This window comes from Apis cerana, linkage group LG2 (genome assembly GCF_029169275.1).
Source record: "Apis cerana isolate GH-2021 linkage group LG2, AcerK_1.0, whole genome shotgun sequence".
NCBI lineage: Eukaryota > Metazoa > Arthropoda > Insecta > Hymenoptera > Apidae > Apis > Apis cerana.
In genome coordinates this window covers 6,313,572-6,340,211 of record NC_083853.1, presented here as the reverse complement: position 1 = coordinate 6,340,211, position 26,640 = coordinate 6,313,572, and the positions used below count along the sequence as shown (strand labels likewise).

The 26,640-nt window shown below is 28.5% G+C and overlaps 3 protein-coding genes across 8 annotated transcripts; 1 reads left to right on the top strand and 2 right to left on the bottom strand.

The window, feature by feature from the left end:
* Positions 1-1,067: 1,067 nt before the first annotated feature.
* Positions 1,068-19,370, bottom strand: LOC107996774 (uncharacterized). 2 transcript variants are annotated; one of them, XM_017054973.3, is made up of 11 exons: positions 19,234-19,370; positions 18,091-18,241; positions 17,856-18,014; positions 16,840-17,252; positions 16,289-16,766; positions 15,861-16,201; positions 15,584-15,792; positions 15,205-15,490; positions 14,968-15,107; positions 14,474-14,620; positions 1,068-13,304 (listed from the first exon to the last, which is right to left on the bottom strand). In XM_017054973.3, the coding sequence occupies exons 2-11, from the start codon at positions 18,211-18,213 to the stop codon at positions 10,150-10,152; spliced, it is 5,451 nt and encodes a 1,816-aa protein (XP_016910462.1). In that variant the 5' UTR covers positions 18,214-18,241; positions 19,234-19,370; the 3' UTR covers positions 1,068-10,149. The 2 variants fall into 2 exon arrangements, with proteins under 2 accessions (XP_016910462.1, XP_016910463.1); XM_017054974.3 differs by having other exon boundaries at positions 15,584-15,789.
* On the top strand, positions 19,354-25,145 carry LOC107996775 (uncharacterized). Of its 5 annotated transcripts, none has more exons than XM_062071958.1 (11): positions 19,354-19,489; positions 22,059-22,173; positions 22,267-22,370; positions 22,434-22,505; positions 22,563-22,663; positions 22,837-22,940; positions 23,281-23,522; positions 23,613-23,788; positions 23,929-24,073; positions 24,143-24,342; positions 24,427-25,145. In XM_062071958.1, the coding sequence occupies exons 2-11, from the start codon at positions 22,083-22,085 to the stop codon at positions 24,647-24,649; spliced, it is 1,458 nt and encodes a 485-aa protein (XP_061927942.1). In that variant the 5' UTR covers positions 19,354-19,489; positions 22,059-22,082; the 3' UTR covers positions 24,650-25,145. The 5 variants fall into 5 exon arrangements, with proteins under 5 accessions (XP_061927942.1, XP_016910468.2, XP_016910466.2 ...); XM_017054979.3 differs by lacking the exon at positions 19,354-19,489 and adding an exon at positions 20,191-20,326; XM_017054977.3 differs by lacking the exon at positions 19,354-19,489 and adding an exon at positions 21,179-21,759 and having other exon boundaries at positions 23,284-23,522.
* Positions 24,744-26,611, bottom strand: LOC107996776 (large ribosomal subunit protein eL18). The gene is made up of 4 exons (XM_017054983.3): positions 26,323-26,611; positions 26,097-26,183; positions 25,282-25,488; positions 24,744-25,145 (listed from the first exon to the last, which is right to left on the bottom strand). Exons 1-4 carry the CDS (start codon positions 26,323-26,325, stop codon positions 24,876-24,878), a joined length of 567 nt encoding a protein of 188 aa, XP_016910472.1. The 5' UTR covers positions 26,326-26,611; the 3' UTR covers positions 24,744-24,875.
* Positions 26,612-26,640: the final 29 nt, after the last annotated feature.

Sequence of the window (26,640 nt, the reverse complement as noted above, 5' to 3'; positions counted from 1 at the left end):
GTCACGTGCTGATTTTTCTTCTTTTTTTTTTTCTTTTTTTTGGGGGGAGGAGAAAGCTTACACAAAAAAAAATGGCACAGCGGTATACATTTCCTTTTTTTGTTTCCACTTTCCATTCCATTTTCTTTTCCCTTTTTCTTCTTTTTTTTTTCATTTTTCTTTTCCTATTTTTTCCCCCCGCGAGTCCTCGGCTTATTTGAGCAGAATATCGGGATTACGTGCAGCGGCACAGAGCCTTGTAACGATTTCTCACGATTTACCTGAGACAGCGCAGCCATTTCGGTAACAGGGCTGCGCATCTCAAATAATCTCAAATGGATCCGCTACTATCACCAGGAAAGACCATCATGTTCTCAGCACCGTAAGAAGGCGTTGGGGAGCCCCTTGCATCGAGGGAAGCTCTAGAAGCTGAGCTAAAGCTACTCGAACTTAGGTCCTCATAGCTGGCAACCGATTGGCTGCCACCTGTAACAAATAAAAGAATTTTTTTTGTATGTATTAATCTCTATCTTGATTTGAAATATTATTATGTGTGGAGCTTTATGAAGTGGTTGGAATTTTAAAGTGATTGAGATTATTATGCGCTTCAATCAAAGTTTCAATGCAAATTAAATGAAAGTTAGAAATAAGAACTCTAAAAAAAAATTGTTAAAATATGAAAGATCCTGAATGAAATTGAAACTTTGATACGTGTATTTCACAAGTGGTTTATAACAGTGGAAAATTTCAAATTTGTTAAATAAAAAGCAATAAAGATTCATTATTAGTTATTTTAAAATCAATTTTTAGCTTTTAAAGATTATTTTAATTAATGTAATAATACTTGTTATGTGATATACTTATTATACACTCGTTGATAGATTTTTACTTACTATTATTAAAAATTTTTTCCCATGTAATATCACGATTGATATGTATCTTACTTTGTATATACTTGTTTTAAATAATCAGAGTTAAAACACCTAGTAAAAAAAATATATATCAATTTTTAATATGGATTAATTAACTTTAATTATAACCAATATAAAATCAGAAAGAGAGATTAGGTATTGAAAAAGCAGGAAAAGTTTATATAAAAAAATCGAAATAATTAATAATTTTCTTATATGATAATTTGGGTAAAAAGATTATCGCTGAGTGTGTATTAAACAATCAATCGTATAATTTCTTTTTAGTGTGAAGATTCGCCTAAATCGCTAGCAGAAACGATACAGCCCGATTATACAATTTACATATGTTAGCATCGGATATGTATTATATATCTATTAAACAATAAAATCGTGAGATGTTTATAATAAACTGAAACATTAATCACTGACGTCTCGAGTCGTTTATTATCGTGCACTATAACACAGCAATCTACTAAAAAAATAAAAATAATATTATCTACCAGAGAGATAATGGAAAAAGAAATGAATCGCTATTAATCTAAAATTTGCCTTCATTGTGCACTTTAAACAGCAATCTAGAAAAGAGAAAAATAATTTTAACACGTAGAGATGATTTTTAAATACAAATTATACAGCTTTTTCGAATTTATTATTTATTATTTATATATTAATTTTTTTTTTGTTCACAGTGATTAATGCCGCAGAAAAATGTCCTCGATTTATTTTCTCTCATCAAGAAAAAACGTTAAATACAATTCGTGACATATTTACAAATTTGCTATGAACATTGGCAATTAATTTATGTAATTACGCAACGTTCGAATAATCACTTATTGTTAATCGTTTGTCATTCCCAATAAAACACAAGATTTCTAATAGCAATAATAATTCGCTTGATCGAGTCTCTCAAAATTGTCCCGAGACAAAATGATGAATCAAAATTTATCCGAATACGTATGTAATCTAATAATTATCTAAACATTCTTTATCACATATATGATCATAATGAAAGAATCATAAATGTATCGACGAGAGTGCACGCTTTTCACATGAAAATTATTATTTAAACTAAGTACTTCGTCGAATTTGTTCGATCTGAAGAATCAGAGAATAATTACAATCATCATGTTTTGGAACTCTCTTAAAATGATAAACTAATAGTACCATTTATTTCTCATTTGTTAATTGGCAGTTGTTATCTTGCAGAATATCGCCTGTTATTATTTTTATTTCTTTTTTTTTTTTTTGTTTTCTTTATTTCTTATTTTAATTTGTCAAGGATATCAGCGAAAATCGATAGCACGATTAACACAAACACGATATTACGATACATACGTACACATACAGCAAATATAATAATTACATTCTTCATTTCTCGCATTATCAAACAAAGCTACGGGTGAAACGTAATTATAATACGCTAAATAATATTTGTTTTCTTATATACGGTTACTTGTAAATTACTATATTTAATTAATTAATCAATTTTACTATCAACACGTTGACTGCCAAATGGATGAAGTTTTTCGCGTCTTATCGTATATATGCACGTAGAGGTAGTTACAAAAATATTGGCCATTAACAAAAATTATTTTAATGAATTTTTTTTTAATATGAATTTTACTAATTTATAGAATACTTTAATTAATTTCGATCACAGTGAGCATCATGGCGTCACTATCACGTCTACTTCCCATCATCAATGATTCCCATAACAGTCAACGTATTCATTATGCATAAACGTACACTCCTGTTTAAAAATCTTGGAATATTTATTTCTAAAAAAAAAATAAATATATTTAATATAAATTATTAATTTCAATTTTGCAAAAAGTTTTTTTACCAAAAAATTTTAATTACCTTATACTCGTATAAAATGTCAAGATTAATATTTATTAATAATTGTTCAATTTTTTTCAAAATTCTCGAATACACATGATAAACATAAGATTTTTTAACAGGGTGTATCATACAAAATACATAATTTTCGAAATTGTCTACAATCCACACAACATCATTTAATGATCACTATTTAATATACTGTATTATATTCCTTCTTCGAAAGTAATACAATAAGGGTATAGAAGATGTATCGAAAATAAATGAATAGAGAAAAAAACGATAGAATAAGAGAGAGATATAATGTATTTTTGTTTCAGACGAGAAACGGCTATCGAATTGCGTATTGATTATATTATTACAATATTAAAAAAAAATTATCTGGGATTGATATTTTTGTTAATTCTTTGTGTTGAAAATATTTATTTCTTTGCTAAAAATATAATCGTGTGTCAACACTTTATAAAAAAAGAGTCATACATTCTATTTTAAAAAAAAAATGATTCTATTTAGAAATACAATTTTTGTATTTTATTACTGTATGTATAAATCAGTTTCGATTTTGTTTTGCATCAGTATGTCAGTATAAGTTTTTATAACAAATTCGATGCATTCATTCGAACAGTTTCGTTTCCTTTCGTCCATTTACAAAGCATTTTTTTTAAAATAGAGAAGAATTATGAAGGAATGGATTCAAGGGATAAATATTTTAATTCGAAGAGATACATTTTTTTTTTTTTTTTACTTGGATTATACATTATGGATATTGGACTCCAACAAAATTCTTATAATACAAAATAAGAATATTCTGCTGATTGGCAGAATTATTGAAATCTCTGCATTTTTAATATATCAACGAATGCCCTCGATAACACTATATTTGCTACGTCGAGAAAATCATATACGTTTATAAGAAGTCGTTTTAATTCTTTATGATACATACAATCATTATTCTCGTTTTAAGAGAAAAAATATTTATGGCTCGTAATTTGATTCTTCCAAGATTTCGACTTCGTTATAGTCTATGCACCTAAAACTTTAAATTACTATTGAAAGACATTACAAATTTTTGGAATATTATCACGTGTTTCGCAAGAATTTATATACATTACTAAGCAGTCTTGATAATTATTGAATTGATTTTTCGTAAAAAAAATATGAGTTTCGATATTCATTGATTCTAAAACTAAATAATATTGGTTTCATTCAACATTATGAAAAAATATAAAATATTTAGAATAAAAAAAATTCTCTTCGATAAATAAAGAAATTAATAAAAGAAATATGATATTTCTTTTTCATTTTTATGTAATAAATTGAACTATTTACAAAATAGTAATTCATGTAAAAGAAAATCTTTCATCAAATTATAACATCCCATCACATAAAATTCATACATCTAAACAAAAATCTTTTTCTGTTTATATAAATAATCGAAATATATTAATATAAATTATTTTTAAATTATTTGTAAAATAATAAAATGTTTTAATTAATTATTATGGCAGAAATAATCCTTTATTACTAAACTGTAGATTTTGTTCGAATATATATTTTACATACATGACTATATTCGATAAAAAAATATTTCATAAGCTTCTCAAAATTTTACAGATTTTCACTTAAAACGTAACTTTTCATATATATAAAACATAATCTTTTCATATATTTTCTCTTTTTTTTTCTCTTATACGATTAGTATGAATCTAAACAGTCTCTGTTTTAATACAAAATTAATATTTTTATTTCATCTTATTTATTTTCACGTTAATCGTTATTGGTATATATAATATAATATACCATTCACGTAATATAAATAAATATTCGAAATAATAGAATAATTTTGTTAATACGAAAAATTATAAAAAGTATATAAATACTTAAATAAATTAAAGAAATATAATTATATCTATTTTTAAAAGATGTTACTTATAATATATTATTATTTAATTAAAATTAATTAAATAATAAATTACAAATCAATTGACTGTTAGTATTGTAAAATTTGTCAATTGGTTATTTTATGAAAATTATTAAATATATATTAAAAATATATTAAAACGTACATAATTTCTATAAGATAAATATATCCTTAAATAAATAAAATTTCAATTACGTAAAATATTCTACTATACATTCAAACAATTGTTTTTTTTCACACTTTAGAAAAAACTAATAATACATGAAATACAAACTTTAAATAAACCACACGAAAACATATTGTTTCATATTATTTATAAGATAATTAATTGCTATAAACAGTTATATATATATAGTTATTTTGTAATTTTTTTCTTCTCTTTTCAATATCATGATTATCATCAACAATTTTCAAGTGAAAATCTTAAAAATTTGAGCCATATTTTAGCACAATTTTATGATTTTGCCGCATGCTTAGCAAAATGTGCAATAAAAATGTGAAACGGAAAAAAATTAAAAACACACAATAAAATAAAAAATAATACAGAGAAAACCAAGTAGTAATAAAGAATACAAATAACCTAACTCTAAAATATATCGATATTGCGCACACGTGATAAATAATTACTATAAATATTGTTACTACAAATAATTATTCCTCTAGTCGGTAATAATTAGTCGGTAAATAAATTCGATTACTTCTAACACCTAGATTTCCTAAAACTCTTTCTCTTTATAAAATAACTAAAAAAAATCATTCCTAAAATTCCGTTTTAAGAACTTAATTCACATATTGAAAGTGTAACATATGCTTTCAAGATTTTTGATCGTTTTTCAACGCCAAAAAAAAATATATATATATATAAGAAAAAAACATACAATTATGGCTACTCGTTTCCCTCGACGTAGCAGTGAATAAACACAGCAAATCACAAAACATAATCACAGCACTTACGAGGACGAAAGTGACGATTATAAGCTTTGTACTAAATATCTCACGGCTAAATCTCCGAAAAGAGATCTTTGTCCGATCGAAAAGATCTCGTCGTTTTCCATTTGTACTAACAACAAACTCTAACGAGTTATGTATATGTATATATATATTTATACTATAATATATATATTTATATAATCTATGTAAACGAACAATCGATTTTTTTGCTCGATACTCATGATACTCTCTAATAAACACGAAAGAGAAGGTTTCAATCGATCGGAGAAAAAGATTAGAAGATAAATGTAAAAAAAAAAAAGTATATCAGAGATTTCGATCGAAACATATAAACATATAAATAAGGGCACGATGATTTATAAACTAACAGAGAAACATGCACAGAAGAAAATTGTACTAAGAAACGGAGTCGAAGATCTTCATTGGAGGTTTTTAGGAGGTTTCTCTTTTCATTTCTTATTACAAGATGGTCACAGTGAATATTTGCACCGATCTTTATATATCTTCTCACGAATTTCAATTTGAATTTCAATTCAGATTTTCTCGGTCATTTTATTATTGATTATTAATTTTTCATTCGATATCGATTATAATTCGATAATATTAAGCGATATATACGACGTAATTTAATTTGTATTCACGTTTAAACGGAATGTTCCTCAAGCCAAATATTTCAATCAATAGTGATCCCTGACGATTCATTAGCTATTAAATCTCGTAAGATTAAAAGGTAATTTAACCTTGCGTGATAAAAATAAAAAAATATAAATCAGTGCAATTACAGGACGCACAATGAAAATCTTGTCTCCAAATATTAATTAAATAAAATGTGAGAATCGCAAATCGATGCTTTCCGATTCACGCAATAAGCGTATACTGCGTCTATTTAAAATTGTTCTAACATATCCTCGCTATTCACCAATAGCTTCTCCGTAAGATTAAACGGACAATTCTGCGGCACAGAAGATTTATTTCGAAAAATTGTTCATCGCACAGATGATCATGGTGCTGATAATGAAACTATAATCCCAACTTTTTTTCTTTTTTTTTTCTTTTTCTTTTCGTTTATGCAACTAATCGATCACAATCCATCTTTGGCTCCTTCAGGAATTTCTTTTTTTTCTTCCAAAGTTCCTTAAAATCGCCTGATTCACAATATGCAATTATTCCAAATAGGATAGTTCAGATGAAGAAACGTGTCAAAAATATATATACGATACGCTATTATTTATACTTCCTAATGTGATCTAGCTTGATCTAAAGCTAAAGAAGAATATTGTATCGAAAAAGATTTTCTGGAAGTTTTTTTTTTTTCGAAGATGTATCGATGTAAGAGTATTTACAATTTCGAAATGCCTAGAGCCAGCGATATCTAACGCGCGATTACGTGTAATCATCGATTATGATTCACACCGATTAACGAGGAGAAATTCATTTGTTGCATAGATTAACAGAAACTGTTAAAAGAGTATCGAGTATTTTTAACTCGAAAAGCTTTCGAAGAGGACGAAGAACATATCTTGTGTACCTAAACAGGATATGAAAATTAAAGAGAAGAAAATTACCTAAGTGTAATGAAACGAGATTCTGAATCGGTGTAAACAGAATCTTCTTTCTTTTTTTTCTTTTTTTTTTTTTTTTAAATTCTTGCTCATATACAATGCAAGAAATACGATTGTAATTTTATACACATCAATCGTAACAGGACAAAGATCCAATCAATATATTAGATTAGAATTTATATATGAAGATTAACGATAAAGTAGATGATAAACAGATTTCCACCTGTTTTACATCACAAATCAATTAAAATCCTTTGGATTTAAAGCATGATTATTTCTTTTGCAAAATATTTATATATATATATATATGTATAATACGTGGCACGTAACGTAACGAAAATTAGGTATACTCTTCTATGTGTTTTTATATATCTCATCAATATCGATATATTGTTTTTCTTTTTTATCCTTCATTTTATATATATAACTATTGGTTGTTAAAGAAGTTTTTTCGATTTATCGATATAACGATCGATAAGAATGAAAAATAAACTTTATGATCCATAAAGAAGAAAAATCTGCGTTGCAAATTTTTATAAAAGTATACCCGTACTTTCGACGTACTATCAATTATGTTAATATGGGTGAGCTTCGTGTGAATGCAAATGTGGCGTACAGAGCAGAAGAATACAATCATATTAATAGTAGAATATTAGTATTGAATTCTTTTCTAATTCAGATTAGAGATAAAAATATTTTTAAATCGTTCAACGATTCATTTGTCAAAAAAAGAGAAAAATATCCATATTTTTGTTAATATCGTAAAATACAATTTAATAATTGCAATTATTAAATGAAATATTTTACAAACTTTTTATCTTCTTTCTAATAAAATGAACTTAATTTAAAGAATAATTCTTTTACATATGCCAATTCAATAAATACTTTCCAGAAGTTCATTAAATAAATAGAAATCCATAAAAGATTATTGTATTATCATATAAATAATTTCAATCTCTATTTAATTTAAATGGAAGAAAAAATAATAAAAAGCATATATTATATATATATATCCCTTTCATATTCGCAATATCGAAAGGAGTAATTTATATCGATGATATAAATTAAATTGAAAAAAAAAATTATTTAATATTTTACTGACTAGCAATAAATATAAAGTGAATTATAAAATCAATTTGCAATCTTCCAGAGAAAAATTATTATTCACTCGTTTAACTATTAAAAGAAAAAATGTTTTCAATCGTCTATCTATACGCCATCTTAAACGAAGCTCAACCTTTTCTTTTTTTTATCGATTTTTCCTCATGATATGACAAACTCATCGCATACAGAACCCATGAAAATTCCAGGAAACCTCGGAACAGTCAGAATATAGTCAGAAGTGTCTGTTCGCAAATTCTTCGAAAGAATTTCCTCCAGATCCATGAAATCATATTACGAATGGCTTTCATGGAAAGCATGTCTCGACAGCGGATACAAAAAATAGAGACAAACGCGACGATTTCGATTGGACACATTTTTGTACAGAGACGAATAGCTTTGTGCTGAACATTTAATCATATACAGGATGTTCGTATCACTAGTTCCTAGCGTATCTTTTATTTTTTTTTCTTTGATATATTAGTCAAATTCTTCTATTCATAAAGAAAAGTTATGATTTTGTTTTTAAACAAATTTAATGGAAAAATTATTATACGTATTTTCACGATACGTATGAGAAGAAACAGAATTAAATTTCAATAAAAAAAAAAAGTTACATTAATCTCAAGACACAGTTGAGTTACCTAAGACCGATACCATATGACAATTATTGAAGTTCAATAAGCTTCTAAAAGCTTCTTTTCAGAGTGAGTTATTATTCGATAACTCGTCGCATTATTCAATAAGCTTTTTAACACAAGTATTCAATACTATTAAAGTATAAATACAAAGGAAATTTATTAAATTTACCACAACTTTTACGCTCCATATTATTTTCATTTGATTTGAAAAAGAAAGCTAGGAACTAACAAGCTGAATATCCCTTTGTAATCTCTATTCATAACCGTATGAATAAAAATGAAAGGCAATTGCTATAATGCTATAAATATTAACTATCTAAAGTCTAAAAAATTGCCAAATAATCGATGAATGGTCGCGAATCGATTCGTTCATTTCATTTGAATTTCGTCGATCGTAATAAAAAGCTTATAACACTTCTCATTATGCATCACGCGGATAAACGCACAGCGGATTCTCGTTTGACAATGATATAAGGCAGTCGAAACAGAAATCGCTATGAAACTGTTCGAACCACAGACGGTGTTTCTTTTTCTTTCTTTTCTTTTTTTTCTTTTTTTTTCTTTCTTTTTTTTTTTTTTTTTTGATTTTGTTTCATATATCTATGTACACAGAGGTTTCATTTCGAAAAATTCTACATGTGTGTAAAGTATGCGTGTGAGTATGTGTATTGTTTCCCTTTTTTTTTTTCTTATTTAATTTCACGTATTCGACTCGAACGTCAGCGGATGTACACTCAATAATAACAGCCTTGCTCTTTTCAATTAAGAAATTCCACCGAATATATCTAAAAAATTTTTGTACTAATAAATCAACTAATTAATATCTCTTTATTTCTCTTTTTTTCTTTTCTCTTTCTCTTTCTCTCTCTCTCTCTCTCTCTTTCTCAATAATAATAATTTTAGAAAAAGGTTTTTAAAAATACCAAATTCGATGCGAAGATTCGAGAGAACGCGTCGTTCGATCAAAATAGAATTGAAAATTTAATTCTCTAACAAGGTGATTATAATATGATACATGTATTCTAAGATAACGCTCTTTAATAAAGCCGATCTTACGTCTTGATCGCTCGATCGACCACTGAGAATCGAAAGCGCAATTTGTTCCCAGTTCGTACACTCTAAACTTTTTTTTTTATATATTCGGATTTGCGTAATGCTAGTTTATGCTAATCGACCCCGGTTACTTGCATCAAAAGTATATAAAGGGCAAGGCTGGCCCTAGGTACATCCATGCAATCCTCTACTCATCTGCGTTTTTTTTTCTTCGACCTGTTGCTCTTCTTCGTGCCGGACACCGAGCTCGAGCCGTTCGTCGCACCCCTATCGGTGACCTCGCGACTCGAATACTCTCCCTCGTTGTTCGTGAACACAACATTCGCGTTCAACTCGTCTGAGGAGCTCGAACGCTCCGGTACGATCTCCTGCTCCGAATCACTCCTCTTCTCCGGTTCGGTGTCCCGTTCCGGCTCCGAGGAATCTTCCTTCGTAAACACCGGGTCGACCAGCAACGACTCGACGCTCCAATTCTTCGAACCCCTTTCGTCCATCTCGCTTACAGTCTCCAGCTTCGAGGTCTTCTCGCAACTTTTACTCGCGGTCGATCCGTTAACCGATTTCGTTTCACGATCCGAGGTAATCTCCAACGAATCGGTTATGAGATCCAATTTTCTCTGAGATTTCTGCTCGATGTGTTCCTTTCGAGTCACCGTTTCCGCGGTCGTTGCCTTCTTCTTCACGATGAAACTCCACGACGATCCTTCCGTACTCTGATCACAAGATTCATCCACGCTTCTCTCTGCCTCTTTCGATTGATCCCCCATAGTTGAGGATTGAGACAATAAAGATTCGACGATTCGTTTTCGATGAGTTTTCTTCTCCTCGACACTCGATTCCTCCACGATCGGATCCAGCTCGGCCTCCTTTCTCGCTTCCAAATCGATGGAGGATACGTTTTTCTTTTTGACGATCGAGCTCCATGAAATCTCGGAACTCTGAACGGAAGACTCTTCGGGGTACGTCTCTAAAACACAACTCTTTTTGTCCAGACTTTTTCTCAACGAAGATTCGTGTATCTTCTTCTTCAAAGATTCTATCTTCTCCAGGATAGGCGAGACCTCGAACGAACTTTGCTTTACCTTATCCTCCTCCATCTTCTTTTCTTCTTCTTGTTCCTCTTCTCCTCCTCCTCCTCCTCCTTCTCCTCCTCCTTCTTCTTCTTCTTTTTCTTTCCGTGTTTCTGGCTCGGCCACGGGAGAACCGCTTTTTTTCTTCACGACAGCACTCCAGGAAAATTCAACCTCCTGCAAACTCGACTCCTTCCCAGTTTCTTCGACGGTTTTCACAGCCTCGATAAGAATCTCGGTGCTCTGAGCTTCCTTACCTTCGTTGTTCGCCTTTTTATTCTTTCGAGATTTTCTGGCGCGTGTCCCGCACACCTCGGGTCCAGCGAGGATTTTGCATTCGGACACCGATGCTGCGTCGGCCAATACATCCATCTCGGCTTTTTGCATGGCATCGATGTCGATTATCTCGATTCCTGCCTGAGATCGTTTGGGGGCAACATTCGAAGGTGACGTTTTAACGGGACGAATCTTAGCTCTTTTCATCGGGCTAGGATTTTCGCTAGCCGGAATATCTTTCATACAGAGACCAGCCTCCTCACTTTCGTCTCTCCTCTCCGTACTCTTGCTCTTCCAACTCTCGACCGGTTTAAAGATGACAGTCACGTCGGCTGCCGACGTGTCACTCTCGATCACCACGATATCTTTCGACTTCTTCGAGCTCTTGATTCTCGACCCTTGCTGTTGTTGCTCCGTCGAAATCTCGTGAGATCTTCTCGCCGCGCTCCTTTCACGAACCTCCTTAGATTTCTCAGGCAATAAAGCGTAGACGTCCGAATGGTGTACGTGTTCCAAATCATCGTCAGAAAATGTTAATTTGCATCTTGTGCCGGTCGATTCACTGTCGCTGCTACCCTTACTCGTTTCGAATCTCGTGTCTTCTTTGCAAGCTTTTTCAGGTGTCTCCACCTCTGACGAATGTATGTATTCGATATCGTCGTCGGATATCGTGTTCTTGCTATTCTTCCTCTGCATAATGGGCGAAGAGCCCGCACAACTTATCACATCCACGCATTTGTCACCATCCATGCATTCGGCTTGCTGCAACTGAGATATCTCCGAACTCTGGATATGCTCGATATCCTCGTCAGATTGTACCGAAGTGCCATCTTTATTGCAACAAGGTGCATCGACGATGTGATACTCGCTGCAACTGAAATCGTCGGTCGAGTCTGATGCTGGTGATTTATACTTATCCATTTCTTTGATCAACACGTCTACGTTAAGAGTCGATTTGAAATCTTCCTTCTTGTCCGTTTCCTCCGTTATAGAATCCAGTTCTATGATCGATTCTACGTGTTTAGTCGAACTTTTGCTTTCCGTCGCGAGCTCGCTTGTTGTCGTTTCTTTGCAACTACTATGAACCGTGGAAGACTTCGATCTACCTTTAACCTTTCCAGTTTCCTTCAATGATTCCCCGCCCTTATACTCAGAATGTTTGCCTGTGTCTTCAATCTTCTCGCATCCCCTCTTCTTGCCGCAACTACTGCTCCTCGAGTCGCTGCAAGTATCCTCGATAACGATACTATCCTCGTGCTCCTTTAAAACGTATCTTTTAGTAGGCGTCTTAACGTCTGCCCGTTTCCCAGAACTCGTACCGTTCCTCCCCGATTTCTTGGCAACTTTTTCATGCTCGCTAGCTCTTTTACTCTCCGCCCTACAATGCGTCGAGGCGGTCTTTCGTCCTTGGGCCGCTTTATTCTCCATCAATACGACGCTATCCTCGTCACAGCTGACCACGTATTGCGCCTCGGATACACTTCTCTCGTGGGCATCTTCCCTCTTATTAAGTTTCTTGTACCAAGCGGTTTCCTTCGCCTGGGTCATGGGGCTGCTAGGGATCTCACCTTGTTCCACGCAAAGGTTCAATCCGGTCGGTACATCGCGGAAAGCTTCTACCCTTTCAAAATCGATGGTAGAATTTCCTGGATTCGTGATGGAAGCAATCTCGACGCATAAAGTTTTTCTCTCTTTCACTTCACATATGTTCTCGTCTGGCACACTGTCGATCGCTGGCTCGCTAGCTGAACGCATTTCCGCGCAGATTTTGGTGAGATTACGCAGAGTTTGACTCTCCGGCTCGAAATCACCGAGAGAAGCCGGGCCCTCTTCGGCGCACACGCTCCTAGGTGGTTCAGGCATGTGGCTCTCCTCCGAGGAATCGAACTCCTGACTCGAGTTAATGTCCTCCTCATCGGCCGATACGGTAATCACGGTGCCCAGAGGGTTGACGACTTTAGTTACCGGTTGACCCACCCTCTCAAATACCGATCGCCTCCCTAGTAACAGAAAAAGCCATTGGCAGGTATCAATATCGAGATACAATATCTCCTTTCTTTAATTTTCTGTTTTTTTTTTTTTATCTTTTCCTTCTTTCGTTTCTTTTACGAGATGCATCGCCTACCTAATTAGATATGATTGTTCTCGATAACGACTCGACAAAAAAGAAAGAGATTTCAAATGACATATTCGAATAATTATATTCAAATGTTGCATCGTGAGGGAATACCAGAATTAAAGGAAAAACATGAGAGAAATAGAGAGAAATAAATATATATATGTATATGTATATATATATACGTGTGTGTATATATATATTAATCGTGACTTCTAGTAATAAGACTGATAATTGTATCCGAGTCGTCACACTGCACACCACAAAAACACAAACTTCAATATACGTCGCAATATACGTATCGAAATCGAATGGTACGTTGTAAAGAGAGCAAGTTCGAACAATTGCCTTCTTCGAACTAATAGTGATTTTATTTTCGTTTCTTTTATTGGAATTTCAAAAGGAAAAAGATTCTTACAGAGTTAGTAGACTGATCGCAGCCTTTCAACTATTTACCTCGACTTAAAGGGTAGATGTTGATCAAATGTACTGCTGTTAGTGATTAGATGTAATATCATTAAAGGGGAGGGGGGGAAACGGAGATACCTGCCTCTGGCCAGTTCTGTATCCACACAAACTTACAATCTATCATCCGTCACCAAATGCAGAAAGCATGAGCATCATATCCGTATTTAAAAATACGTATTTTTAAAAAATTCTAAAATACACTTTTAAATTCGACTGATAAAATTCTAGAATAAAATTTTACATTTTCCAATTTGTTTTTTTAAAAAAAAGAAAATTATATAATAATCAGAATTTTTGGAGGGGGAAAATTAAAATCAATTTATCCACGATTAACTTTATTAACTGCATTTAGCAAGAAGATTTTCACGATTATATAATAAAAACTTTAAGAATTTATCGAGATCGCGTATCAGCTATTAAAGAATATGCACGTTTCCATTATCCAATTCATACGAAATGATTTTGTTAATCTTAATCATTGCCGTAATATATATATAAATTTCACGAAATATCGACAAATGGGATATATCGGGATTCGTATTCTTCTACTTCAAGCAAAGCATCACACTTTTTATGATTACTTACCTGGTGCACGATGCGGAGCTATTGATGTTTCCAGCATAGCTTCAGCCAGATCTTCTCTCAATTGATTTTCACCACCAACACCCGCATTTTCACTATCTAAGGGATCACCATATGCCTCCATGAATCTTGGAGATTGCTCGTAACTACCTAAATATGAGAAATACGAATTTTATCAAAAATTATTTTTTAATTTTGAAATAAAATATTCATAATAAAATATTAAATATTATCCTTTTTTATTTCCATTTATAGATTATATTTTTATATTTAATATCTATATAAAAGAATTTATAACGAATGTTTGAGTGTGCATAAATAAATTAAAATTGTATATATATAAAATTATAAATGTGAAAAAAGAAATATTCAAATTGAAAAATATCTTATTAAATTTCAATTATCAAATTTCACTTCTATGAATTTCTCTCTCAAATATATCAACAAAATAAATATGAAAATAATGAAGAAAATTTAATACTTTTATGTAAACTTACTTCCTGATCCATCGATAACGACAGGTACCAAAGATCTGGATGCAGCATGTGGCATATTGACTGGATTCGATCTTGCAGGACGAGATCCACCGGTTACGCCAATTTCAATAGCCTCAGCTTCGACAAGATTTACAGGAGCTCTATATTATAGTATATAATAGATTACATAAAATGTATGTATTTAATAAATGTATATATATATATATTTTATATGTATATTAAATATATGCAACTAACCCACTAGTTGCATTGTAAGTCTTGAAAACAAATTGCGGACCCATCCAAAGTCGTCTATGTGGGCCAGCGTGTGTTACAATTTCTACTTGACTTAACCAACGATCCTCTGCTAAATCACCATCTTGAATATCTTTTGGTATAGTATTGACACTCAGTAAAGAGCTAGACGTTGGTAAAGGTGGCACAATCTCTAAAGAATTCGGAGATCTTAAAAGAGGCCATTGACCTTTAGCTTCAACTTCTAATTCTATCATTGTATCGTCGCATACTTTTTCTTTTGGTACACCTAAAATATATTATTATTAAATAATAATATTTAATAATATTTAATGTATTAAAACTTATTAAAATTTGACTTATATAAATTAATCTTATTTACCTGCAACTGGTTTAGGTTCTAAATCATATTGTATCATATTTCCATGACACGCCATAATGAACAAAGAATCAACTGCTCTTTTCATAACTTTCACAGTAGATTCTCTTTGTGCATACATCCAAGCTCTTGGAGGTGCAAAACAAGCACATATTTTTAATGGTAATGTTCCACTATCATCCGAATATAATCGTTGTCGTTGCTGCGGCCTACTACATAATATAAGAGTTAAGTATATTTACAAAATGCAACAATAATAAACTCGATAAATAATGATTACCTCTGTTGAGCTTGACTGTTTACGTGATTTAACGACGATGGTTGTCGTATCTGTGCCAAGGGATGCAATACAGTTGGATGAGGGTATGGAGGAAGTCTTGGATTAGAGTACGGATAAATTGACAAAGGTAATTCTGTATGAGATACGGGAGAATGAGATCTAGTACCATCGTCCATTAAACCTGCACTTCTATGAAATCTTGAAAGTCTATTTACAACATGAGGTGTGGAATGAGTTCGTATTCCTACTGGTCCACCATATGGTGCAACAGGAAAAACATGAGTAGTACCCCGCACAGTCGAAATTGCCGCCCAACGAGTATCACTCGAAAAAACCATATCCTATTTTACATAATATATATTTTCAATTTAAAATTATATTTTTTCAACAATTTTTAAAATTATAGATATCAAATTTAATTTATATACCTGCACTTTCGCAGTAGTATCTCCGCGGTGCAGTATATATAAATGATGTACTGCTGCCAAAGTGGGACCACCTGGATGTGGTTGAATTCTAAATACATGAAAATCATGCCCTCTTTTGTCAGCGGTCATTAGCAACGCACCGCTTAAATCAAAAGTCATGGCAACGATTGCATCGCTATGGGCAGTAAAATGAGCAATGACAGTCTCTATATTCGCATCATCTAACTCTTTTTCCTCTTTTGCAGATTGAAGATCTAATATCGTAATTACTCCTGGTTGGGTTACATCACTGCCCGTATTATTAATAACTACTGGTGATACTGAATTACCAGTTAAACTTGATGCAACTGTTTCTCCCAAACCACGCAAACCTTTTCCTAAAGACTTTGCTGCGTACAGAACAGTTGCTGTATAACTTTGAACTCCTTCACCTTCACAACCACCACTACTTCTTTTTACAGGTAATAATTTTTTTTCACTGAAAATATTTTTTATTAAAACAAAACATAACAAACATAATTTTAATATCTTATTATTTTCAAGATTGTTACCTGTAAGCAAGCCAGCGCGATCCTAAAGCAATAGGATTTGGATTTGGACCAGGACTGGCATAACAGGTAGTAACTGTTAATATATCTTCCAATGTTCGAGCATCGAACACCGCAATTTTCTCTAAAAACGTTACGACTATAGATCGTTTATTTGCCAAAATGTCACAAACAGGATTTTTAAATTTAATGCTTTTTGTTTGTTCCCCAGTTTTCAATGAAATAAAACTAATATTGCAAAATTGTGGGCCAGGTCCAGCTGAATCGCATATTGCTACCATGGGTCGTTTCAATTCAAATAAATCAACATGTTCATCATCAGTCTTTGGATTTGGTAAAATTCTTAAAGTGCGCACAACTCCTTGTCGCCATGATAAAACTTCAGTTGCTTCTCCTGTTGCTGCTATCAACCATACCTATATTCAATAAAAGATATTAAAATAATATTTCACATATATTTTTATACTTAACATAATTTTTAATATAACATTACAATATAAGATAACATTATGCTCTATGTATTTATATGAGATTTGTAAACAAAAAATTGAAATCTTAGATATTCAACTTAAATATATAAATTCTTTTATATCATCGAACTTCAAATATCATATTATTATCTCTGCAAACTACATGTACCTTGTTATTTTGATAATGAATGTGCTTGTTTACATATTATGCCTCCTAGATAAAATAAGATTCAAGTCATTCATAAACACAGACACAGTTTTAAAGCTACTATGAGAACAGTGTTCTATAATTAGAAATAATATGATAAATCTATAAAATCTTTTCACATTTAACATCTATACTTAAATTGAAAATAATTATTTAACATACTATATTTATACATATTTATATATGTTTTTTTATTTATTTTTTTACAAAATTATTTAAATTACAAATAATTTTTATAAAAAACAGAAAAAATTATGAAATTATTTTAATACACAAAAATTTTTCAATGTACAAGTAACATAACTACTTAATGAAAAAAAAATAATTAAACAAGATCAAACCTGAACTCCAGTTGTATAACCAAGCACCAATAATAAAGGTGGTGTATTAGAGCCTTCATTGTAATCTGGATACAAGGCAGGATCATTAATGTCTGCATACTCAAACCGTGCCCATGAAATAGACTCTTTATTTTCAGAATTTGGTGTGCCCGTATAAGCCTATATTAAACAATATAATAAAAAACTTTAATAGTTAATATAAAAAGTTATCAAAAGAACATTTTAATATACCAACCTGTGGAACAATATCATTAATTATTCCTGCAACACTATCTATAATTGAACGATCAACTATTGGTTGAGGTGACACAATTTGAACTCCTTTATGTACACCACGCCTTGGAGAGTCTGCAGACATTTTTTCTTCCCAAACAAAATATTTTTACCTATAAATAATGAATAATGTTATTTATATATTATTATTTTTGTTAATTTGATTTACATCAAATAAAATTACTAAAAATTTTTATTCTAGAAATTTTTTTTTCTTTTTTTAATAATTAAATAATAGTAAAAATTTATATATTTTAATTATATAAAAATTTTTATATATTTGTTATATTCATTAATATAAAAATATAATAACAAATATATAAATAAATGTAGCTGATTTTATTACAATAACTTTATATTAATTTAAATAATATAAATTCGCAATATATCATTATCTAAAATAATATTACTTAAAATATTACTTAAAAATAATTTAAAATAAATTTATAAATACATGTAAATCAAAATAATATATTAATATAAAATAGATATTTTTAATGCAATAATTAATCAAAAAAAAAATAAAAATAGTATAAAAAAATTTGTATATATTACATATTAAAAATTAATTTACAAATATAGTATCAAATGTATATAAAATATATATTTTTATTAATAACAATACAACAAAAAAATTAAGTGAAAAAGATTAATAATTAATTAATTGTAATAATTATTATTTATACAACGAAATTTACGAAATATTATCTGTATATCTGATAATACGAAAATGAGTAATAGAAAAGTAGTGGGAGAATCTATTTTGCCTGTTAAAGAATATTACACAATCCACTACAGCTGTTCGTCGTATACATTTAGGGACAATTAATAAAAAGCAAACACAAATATCAAAACGAAAAATAAAACGAAAATCTGAATGATTATTATTGGAATGATATGAATATATTAAAAATGAAGTATACAAATTAACATTTTGATATATTAAAACAGCGACCCTGACATTTCGTCGAACAAAGGGGTAGAAGGCAGTTTTTCCACAACAAAACTAACGCTTCTCTCTGACGTTGTTATCATTTATCTTATGAAAAAATATCTATGTTTTAACAGTTTTTTTAAGTAATAGAAAACATAATCTTCAATTTACCTCGCCATAAAATTGTATTTTCATACTGGGAAGCTCGCCATCTCTGAGACGACCTTCTACTGCGTCATTCTATGAGTGACTGATACAACTACAACACAACCAGAAAATAGTGATGTCACCCCGCCCGCGAAACGTCAATCTTTATGTTGGAAATATTTAAGCGCGTCGGTAATATTCTTTCTTGCAATAGATTGTCCAATCTGTTGGCTGTTTCGACGCGCCGACGGGGATGTTGCAAAAGATCGTTCGTTAAAAGGTATCACGTATCATAACTACGGCAACGGTCTGTTTCGTAGGAAATACGAAAACAATAATCAGCTGATTCAGATAAGGAAATGGTAGCAAAGGAGGGGAGAGTAAGAGAAAAGTGAAAAACGAACTCTGGCATTTATGTTTAAAACATATGTTAATGACATAATCAAAATTAAAATTAAATTTTATTTGTATTGTTGATGTTAAATGTGTTTGTAAAGTATGTAAATTGATGATTATATGATTAATTAACCTTTCATTTTAATGAGTTAAAGTTATAAAACTAAATAGTCCTAAATTGATTTCAAGATTTTTATATATTTTTCTTTATTTTTATTGTTATATAAAATATAAATTATAAGAGTTCATTTAATATAATAAAATATTGAAAGAATTATTATATATTTAATAAATAAATTAAACATATAATATAAAACAAAAATAACTTTACTTATTATTATATTGGTAGCACTGTATTAATTTGTGTTTTAACCATATTTTAACGTATTCGAGAAGTTACGATGTTATAATATTTAAATGTGATAAAATGAATCTTTATGAGTTTTTTTTTTAATATATATTTTAAAGTTTTAATTAAATATTTCACAATATTGCAAAATATAATATTATTATTAAAAATATATTACAAACTTATATACATTTTAGATAAAAAACTTTCATTAAAGGGAATTACAAATATAATTATGTCAATCAATATATTATTTCCAACAAAGTGTATTGTTATGAAAATTGCCATAAAAATAATGGTGCGTTCGTAAATTTCAACTACTTGATAATAGCGTCATCTACAATCGAACTTCAGTATTATTTAAATTGGCATGTAAGTAACGTCAAAGTTTTTTTATTTAAAAAATAATAAAAAATCTTATATATGATCAAACATATATTTAAATAAAATAATTTTTTTGTATGTATTTAATGTGACAAGAATTATATAAAATATTTAATTTATTATATAAAATAAAAAATTAACGAATAATATTTAAGTAAATCTCTTCAAATTTATTTAAAAAATTTTCTAAATATATAAATATTATAAATTTAAATGCTTAAAAATTTATTTCTAATTATAAATTTTTATTTAAAAAAATATACAATTTCAATAATATTTGGAATAAACTTATTTAAAATAATTTATATTTATAATTTATGACTTACAAAAAGTAAATATTATTTCTAAAGTATTTATAATAAACATGGCATATCTATGTATCGAACTATTTTATAATTATGATATTATGTATGAAATAGAAGTAAATTTAATAAGCATGAATATTCTTCTTTTATACATAAATATGGTAAAATATTAAAATTTAAAATAATTTTTAAAAGAAATATAAATTTTAATGATGTATATTATAATTAATATAATAATAATATTTTATATTATTAATATATTATTAATTATTATTAATTATTAAATTAAATTATTAGTAACAATAATATATATTAAATAAAATATAATCCTTGATCAAAATAAAATATCAAATCAAATGAAAAAAAATTAAATACATTGTACTTAAGGTAATGAATATGATAATAATTAAATTAAATATTGAAAAAAATTATTTTATTTTATTTTTATTACAATTATATTTTTGCAACAAAATGGAAAAAATTTAATTTTTGTAGTCATAAAGTTATAAAGAATTAATCAAATAGTCCCGTAACATACAAAATATGTTATGTTATGCATATTCATCTACTTATTATTGAAACAAAAAGAAAAAAATTGTTTCAATTGTTCCATAATCGATTTAATTTATATATAATATAACGATTAAATTTATATCTTTTGACAGAAACATTAATGTAAGAAAATTTATCATTCAACTATTCATGCGGCTCGATAAATCATACTACCTTATGAAACATAATACCAATATATGTTGCTATAATTACAGAATTCAGTATAAGATTAATATTTCATGTCAATGCATAGGAAATTCCTACCGTGAAATCCTTGATCCTTTAGCGCATTGTAATTATCTGTGCGTGTATTTGTGTAGCGGGAAACTAACTTAATCGGTAGAGTTTGCGTGTGCTCCATGTCACCGATGTCCCCGTACAATAAATCGGAAGGCAATGGTCTTCCGACTTCGAAATATACGGTTTCAGTCTTTCTTTGTACTTCGTTCGAAATAGATCAAGATTATAATTGAATTTTAATATCACCAAGAAATAAAATATTAAATTGAATTTTAAATCGAAATTTGATATACGTATTGTAGAAACATGATGAGGCGAAAAAAGGTATATTACGTTTTCGTTTGAATTTATATCTCTATTCTTTTAATCATTTTTAATTATTATGAATTACAATTAATTTTTTAATTTTTTAACTAAATTAAATTATAATTAATTCAATTATAATTATAATTATAAATTATATTATGTTAATAGACTATATTACAATGATTTAAATTTTAAGTTTTTAAATTTTCCACAATTTTTTTAAATTATTCTAAAATTGCTTTTATTATTTTTGAAATTTTATGATAAACTTGATAATTTATTTTGCATATTAAAAATTTCAATGATTAATTTTTTAGCGTGGTTTAGGCTCTACAAGAAAAATGGCTAAAAAAACAATACCGACGGCATTACAAACTGAAATTTCTAATAACGAAGAATGGGAGAAACTTCTCACAAAAACAGGTTTAATAGGTAAATATAAATATCTATTTAAAATTAGAATTTTTTTTCTTTTCTTAAAATTTTTGAAACTTTATATATAAAATTTTTAATAATCTTTTTTAGTGGTTGATATATATTCAGAATGGAGTGGGCCTTGCACAGGAATGGTAAGCACTCTCAAAAAAATTAAAATGGAAATTGGAGGAGATGCCTTAAGTTATGCCACGGTAATTGTAAATTATTAATTTATAAAAATAAATAATTATTACTATATATTATTATAAATTTAGGCAAAATGTGATTATATTACGGACTTAGAGCGTTTTCAAGGAAAAAGTGAACCAACGTGGATGTTCATACACGTAAGTTTAATAGCATAGTTGATTAGAGAATATGTATTATCAAAATAACTTTTGTAGAATGGTCGGATGATAAACCTTGTATTTGGTGCTCAATGCCCACAGTTATTAAAAGTATTAACGATGGAATTGCAACGAGTACAAAGTGGCGAAGAACATGAGTATAATTATATATTTAATTAAAGTGCATTATTACTTACATAAAAAATAAGAATGAATAATTTAATTTTTAATAACAAAAGAACTATTAGAAATTACTTGCTTAAAAAGAAATTATTTAATAATATATATATATTAAAACGATATAATATTCACTTCTTTGATATACATATAGGTTTTCCTTAAGTATATCGGAAAGAAGTCCGGAAGAAATAAAACGATTAAAAATTATTGAAGAAACTAGAATAGCTAAAGAAGCTGCAAAAAGATCACGAAAAGGTTTTATAAGATAATTATAGAAAATATCATAGCATATTATTATAAAAATTATCTCGCACAATTTAAATATTTTATATTATGATTTCTACTGAATTTAAATTTTTTTTTATTTAGAACTTAATTTCTAATTTTTTTATTTATTTTTTATTAATTTTTTATTTATTTAAATTTATTAATTTTAATAATAAAATTTTAAATTAATTTTTATAGATACAATCATAGAAACAATGATTTGTTATGTACGTTTTATTAAAATAATTAAAATTAAATAAATAAATAGATATATTTATTTGCTGAATTCATTGTAATAATATTAATGACATTTTCGCATATAATAAAGAAGCTGAAGCAAAAGGACGATATGAAGCCGAAATGCTGCATTTAACCACTGTTCTGAGCAATGAAACTTGCCTTTTACTTTATCCGTGGGTTTTTAAAGATGAAGAAGGTCGTAAGAGAGACAAAAAATCAAGTCCACCATATATAGAATTAGTTGAAGAAATATTATTAGAAAATTACACTATTGAACAAGAAATTCGAAAACGTCTTAATGATGATATTCTAGCTACGATATTTAATGAAGTAATACATCAATATATTATTAAAAAAAATTTTATTACAAATGATATAAAAAGTTATATAAATAATATTCAAAATTAAATAATTTTACAGTCTGATTACGTATTATCACCAAATGCTAAACAACTGCTTTTAGATGGAAAATGTATGTTCATGCGATTAAAAATTAACGAAACGAAATCAGAGATTGATATTCATAAATATTTGTTAAATCTTTTATTTGGAAAACCGGAATTACCCAATAAGGAAACTATTGTTAGCGAAGAATAGTATGTGAACATATATAATAACTAAATAAAATTATTATTCATTTAAAATATACTTATCAATATATTTCATAATAAAATTTTAAAATTGATATCAATTCTAATTTAAAAGGATTAATTAATTAATTTTTCTTTGTTTATAGTTACGCTGGTCGACATCGCCCTGCTTATATAACAAACGAAAATGAAAATGAAATTTTTCCAATTGTATGGACACCACCAAATTGCCAAAATAAGACAATTGTTTTTCGCACAATTTTTCCTACATATATTATCAATACATATCCCGTAAGTTTTAAATTTTAATATTTATATAAAATAAATATCATGTGTTATATCAATATTTAAAATTCAAAGTATGAAGATAAAACTGCAAAGATACCTATAGTACTTTTCAAATATGACTATACAAGAAAGAACGAGCTAAAAATGGTTTTACAAGAATTTGAAGATGAAGTAGTTAATTTTGGTATTTTTGAATCTGATAAACCACCAGAAGCAAAACTTATAGCAAAGAGTATTACAGATTTTGAATTGAATACGAAAGAAAGAACAGGGTAAGAAAGATTAGAAAAATATTTTTTAAAAAATATATATATAGTCAATATTATTAAGGATAAGAATATAAATTTAATTTTTAGATATGAAACATTTGTATGTGTTGTAAAAAAAATAGGATGTGAAGCATTTTTAGGATTTGCTGGTATTGGACCCTATCATGTAAGTGAAAATCCAGAAAAAGGTACAGAGGAATCAAAGTTATACTTTCCGAATGTTATTTTTTCTGAAGAAATACAATCAGATGATGAAGAAAAACCGGAAGAATTAGAAAATCCGGAAGAAAACAAAAATGAGATAACATGAAATTCAATTGTCATATTTAATATAATTTAATATTATAGCGACTTTCAACTTTATAATTAATAAAAAGTGAAGGAATTAATAATATGTAAAAATGTTATTAGGAAGCCAACATTTATTTTCCAGCCACCTCAACTTAATATATAAAAAAATGAAATAGACAAAATGCCTAAATATTATAAGTCATGTTAAGGGTATGGTACAATAAATGATGGCAAATAAACAAAATTTATTTCTTATAACCACAGCTTCGCCTACGTCCTCTTGCTCTTTCAAACTTTCGACCTTTAGAGCGTACTAATGGTTTTGTATGAGAATGTGGTACACCAGGTGCAGGTCCAAAGTGTTTCACTGCTTCGCGAGCTTTACGACGACCTTGCATTAAAACTGTTCGTTTTCCTGTAGGTGCACGTAATGCTAATTGATCAAAACTAATCAATTCACCTCCAGCTTTTAATATACGAGCTCTAGCTCTTTCAGTAACACGTAAAGCACAAACCTATAAAAAAATTATTATATAAAATAACAAATTAATAAATGAAAAAAAGTATTTTAAATAACTTGAGAAATAAAATTTATAAATTTTATAATTATATTATAATATGAGAATAAAAATTATTGTTATTATTACATACTGTAAGTTTAGGAATTTCAAAAATCCTAGCATCATCTGTTACTGTACCAACAATTACAGCAATAGCATTTTCTCGTCCAGGTTTTTTCATAAACCTAACTATACGTGCAAGAGATATTGGAGGACGGTGTATCTTGCTCATAAAAAGTCTCTTGAGAATGATTTTATTAAACTTAGAATTTGTACGTCTTGCCAGAAAACGGTAAAGCTATAACAAAATTAAGAATTATATATTAATATAATTATATTAATAATTTTCATTAAATAATCACAAAAATATTTTTATTATTTTATTTTTTTATTAAAATAAAAAACAATTAAAATAAAAATTATAAAAAACATATGAATAAATAAAAAATTTTGATAAATTAAAGTAGGAATATAAAATTGATAAATTTTTCATATTAAAATGCAATAATATAATTTCTTAACACGAAATAAAGTTTTACAAACTATTATAAAACTTTATATTAATATTATATTGTATCAACTAGTATAATCGTCTTTTATATAGAATATAAAGACGGAATAGGAAAGTTGATTAAATTTTTTCTAGCGAACATCAAAATTGGTTCAGTCTATAATAGAACTGACACAGAGTGCAGTTCGCAAAATAACTTTATTTCCAAATCTTTTTTAAAATCTCACGTGTTTATGACAACAATATAATAATTACCTCAATTAAAATATATAATCTATCTATGATACAAGTCAGAATTTAAAATTTTTTGAGAAAAAATAAACATAAAAACAATTTAAAATTAAAAATGTAATACAAAAGAAAATATTTGAAAATTTAAATATTAAAATACTTACTTTAACGAGAAGTCGCAAGTAGACATCTTGCGATTTAGGTTCTGTACGCCGAACCTTTCTATCGTGTTTATGGTTTATATCAATACCCTGTAAAGGAAATAATTTTTATTAATTTTTTTTTAATATTTTTAAAATTTGATTAAAAATTTCATTCATTTTAATTGACACAGATGGACCAAATCTTTATTGATTTTATAAATATATCGATGCTATTGAAACATCCTACCATTTTGATAAACCGGAAAAGAAACGGCGAACCACATGTAGATTAGATAGAGACTTGTAAAAACGGATATAAAAGAGGGCGCTATCAATGAATAAAGTTGATACAAAACGAATACAAATATGAAAACTAGATTTTCATCAAGTTAAATATATAAATTTGTTTTAAATTATATTGCATTTATATATAGCAATATAATATGTTGCTATGCAGAAATAAATTTAATGATAAAAATTATTTTTATTCACTACATTTTGATTGACACTTGTTGCATTTCAGATTCAGAATTACCAAAATAAAAAAAAAAAATAAATTTTAAAA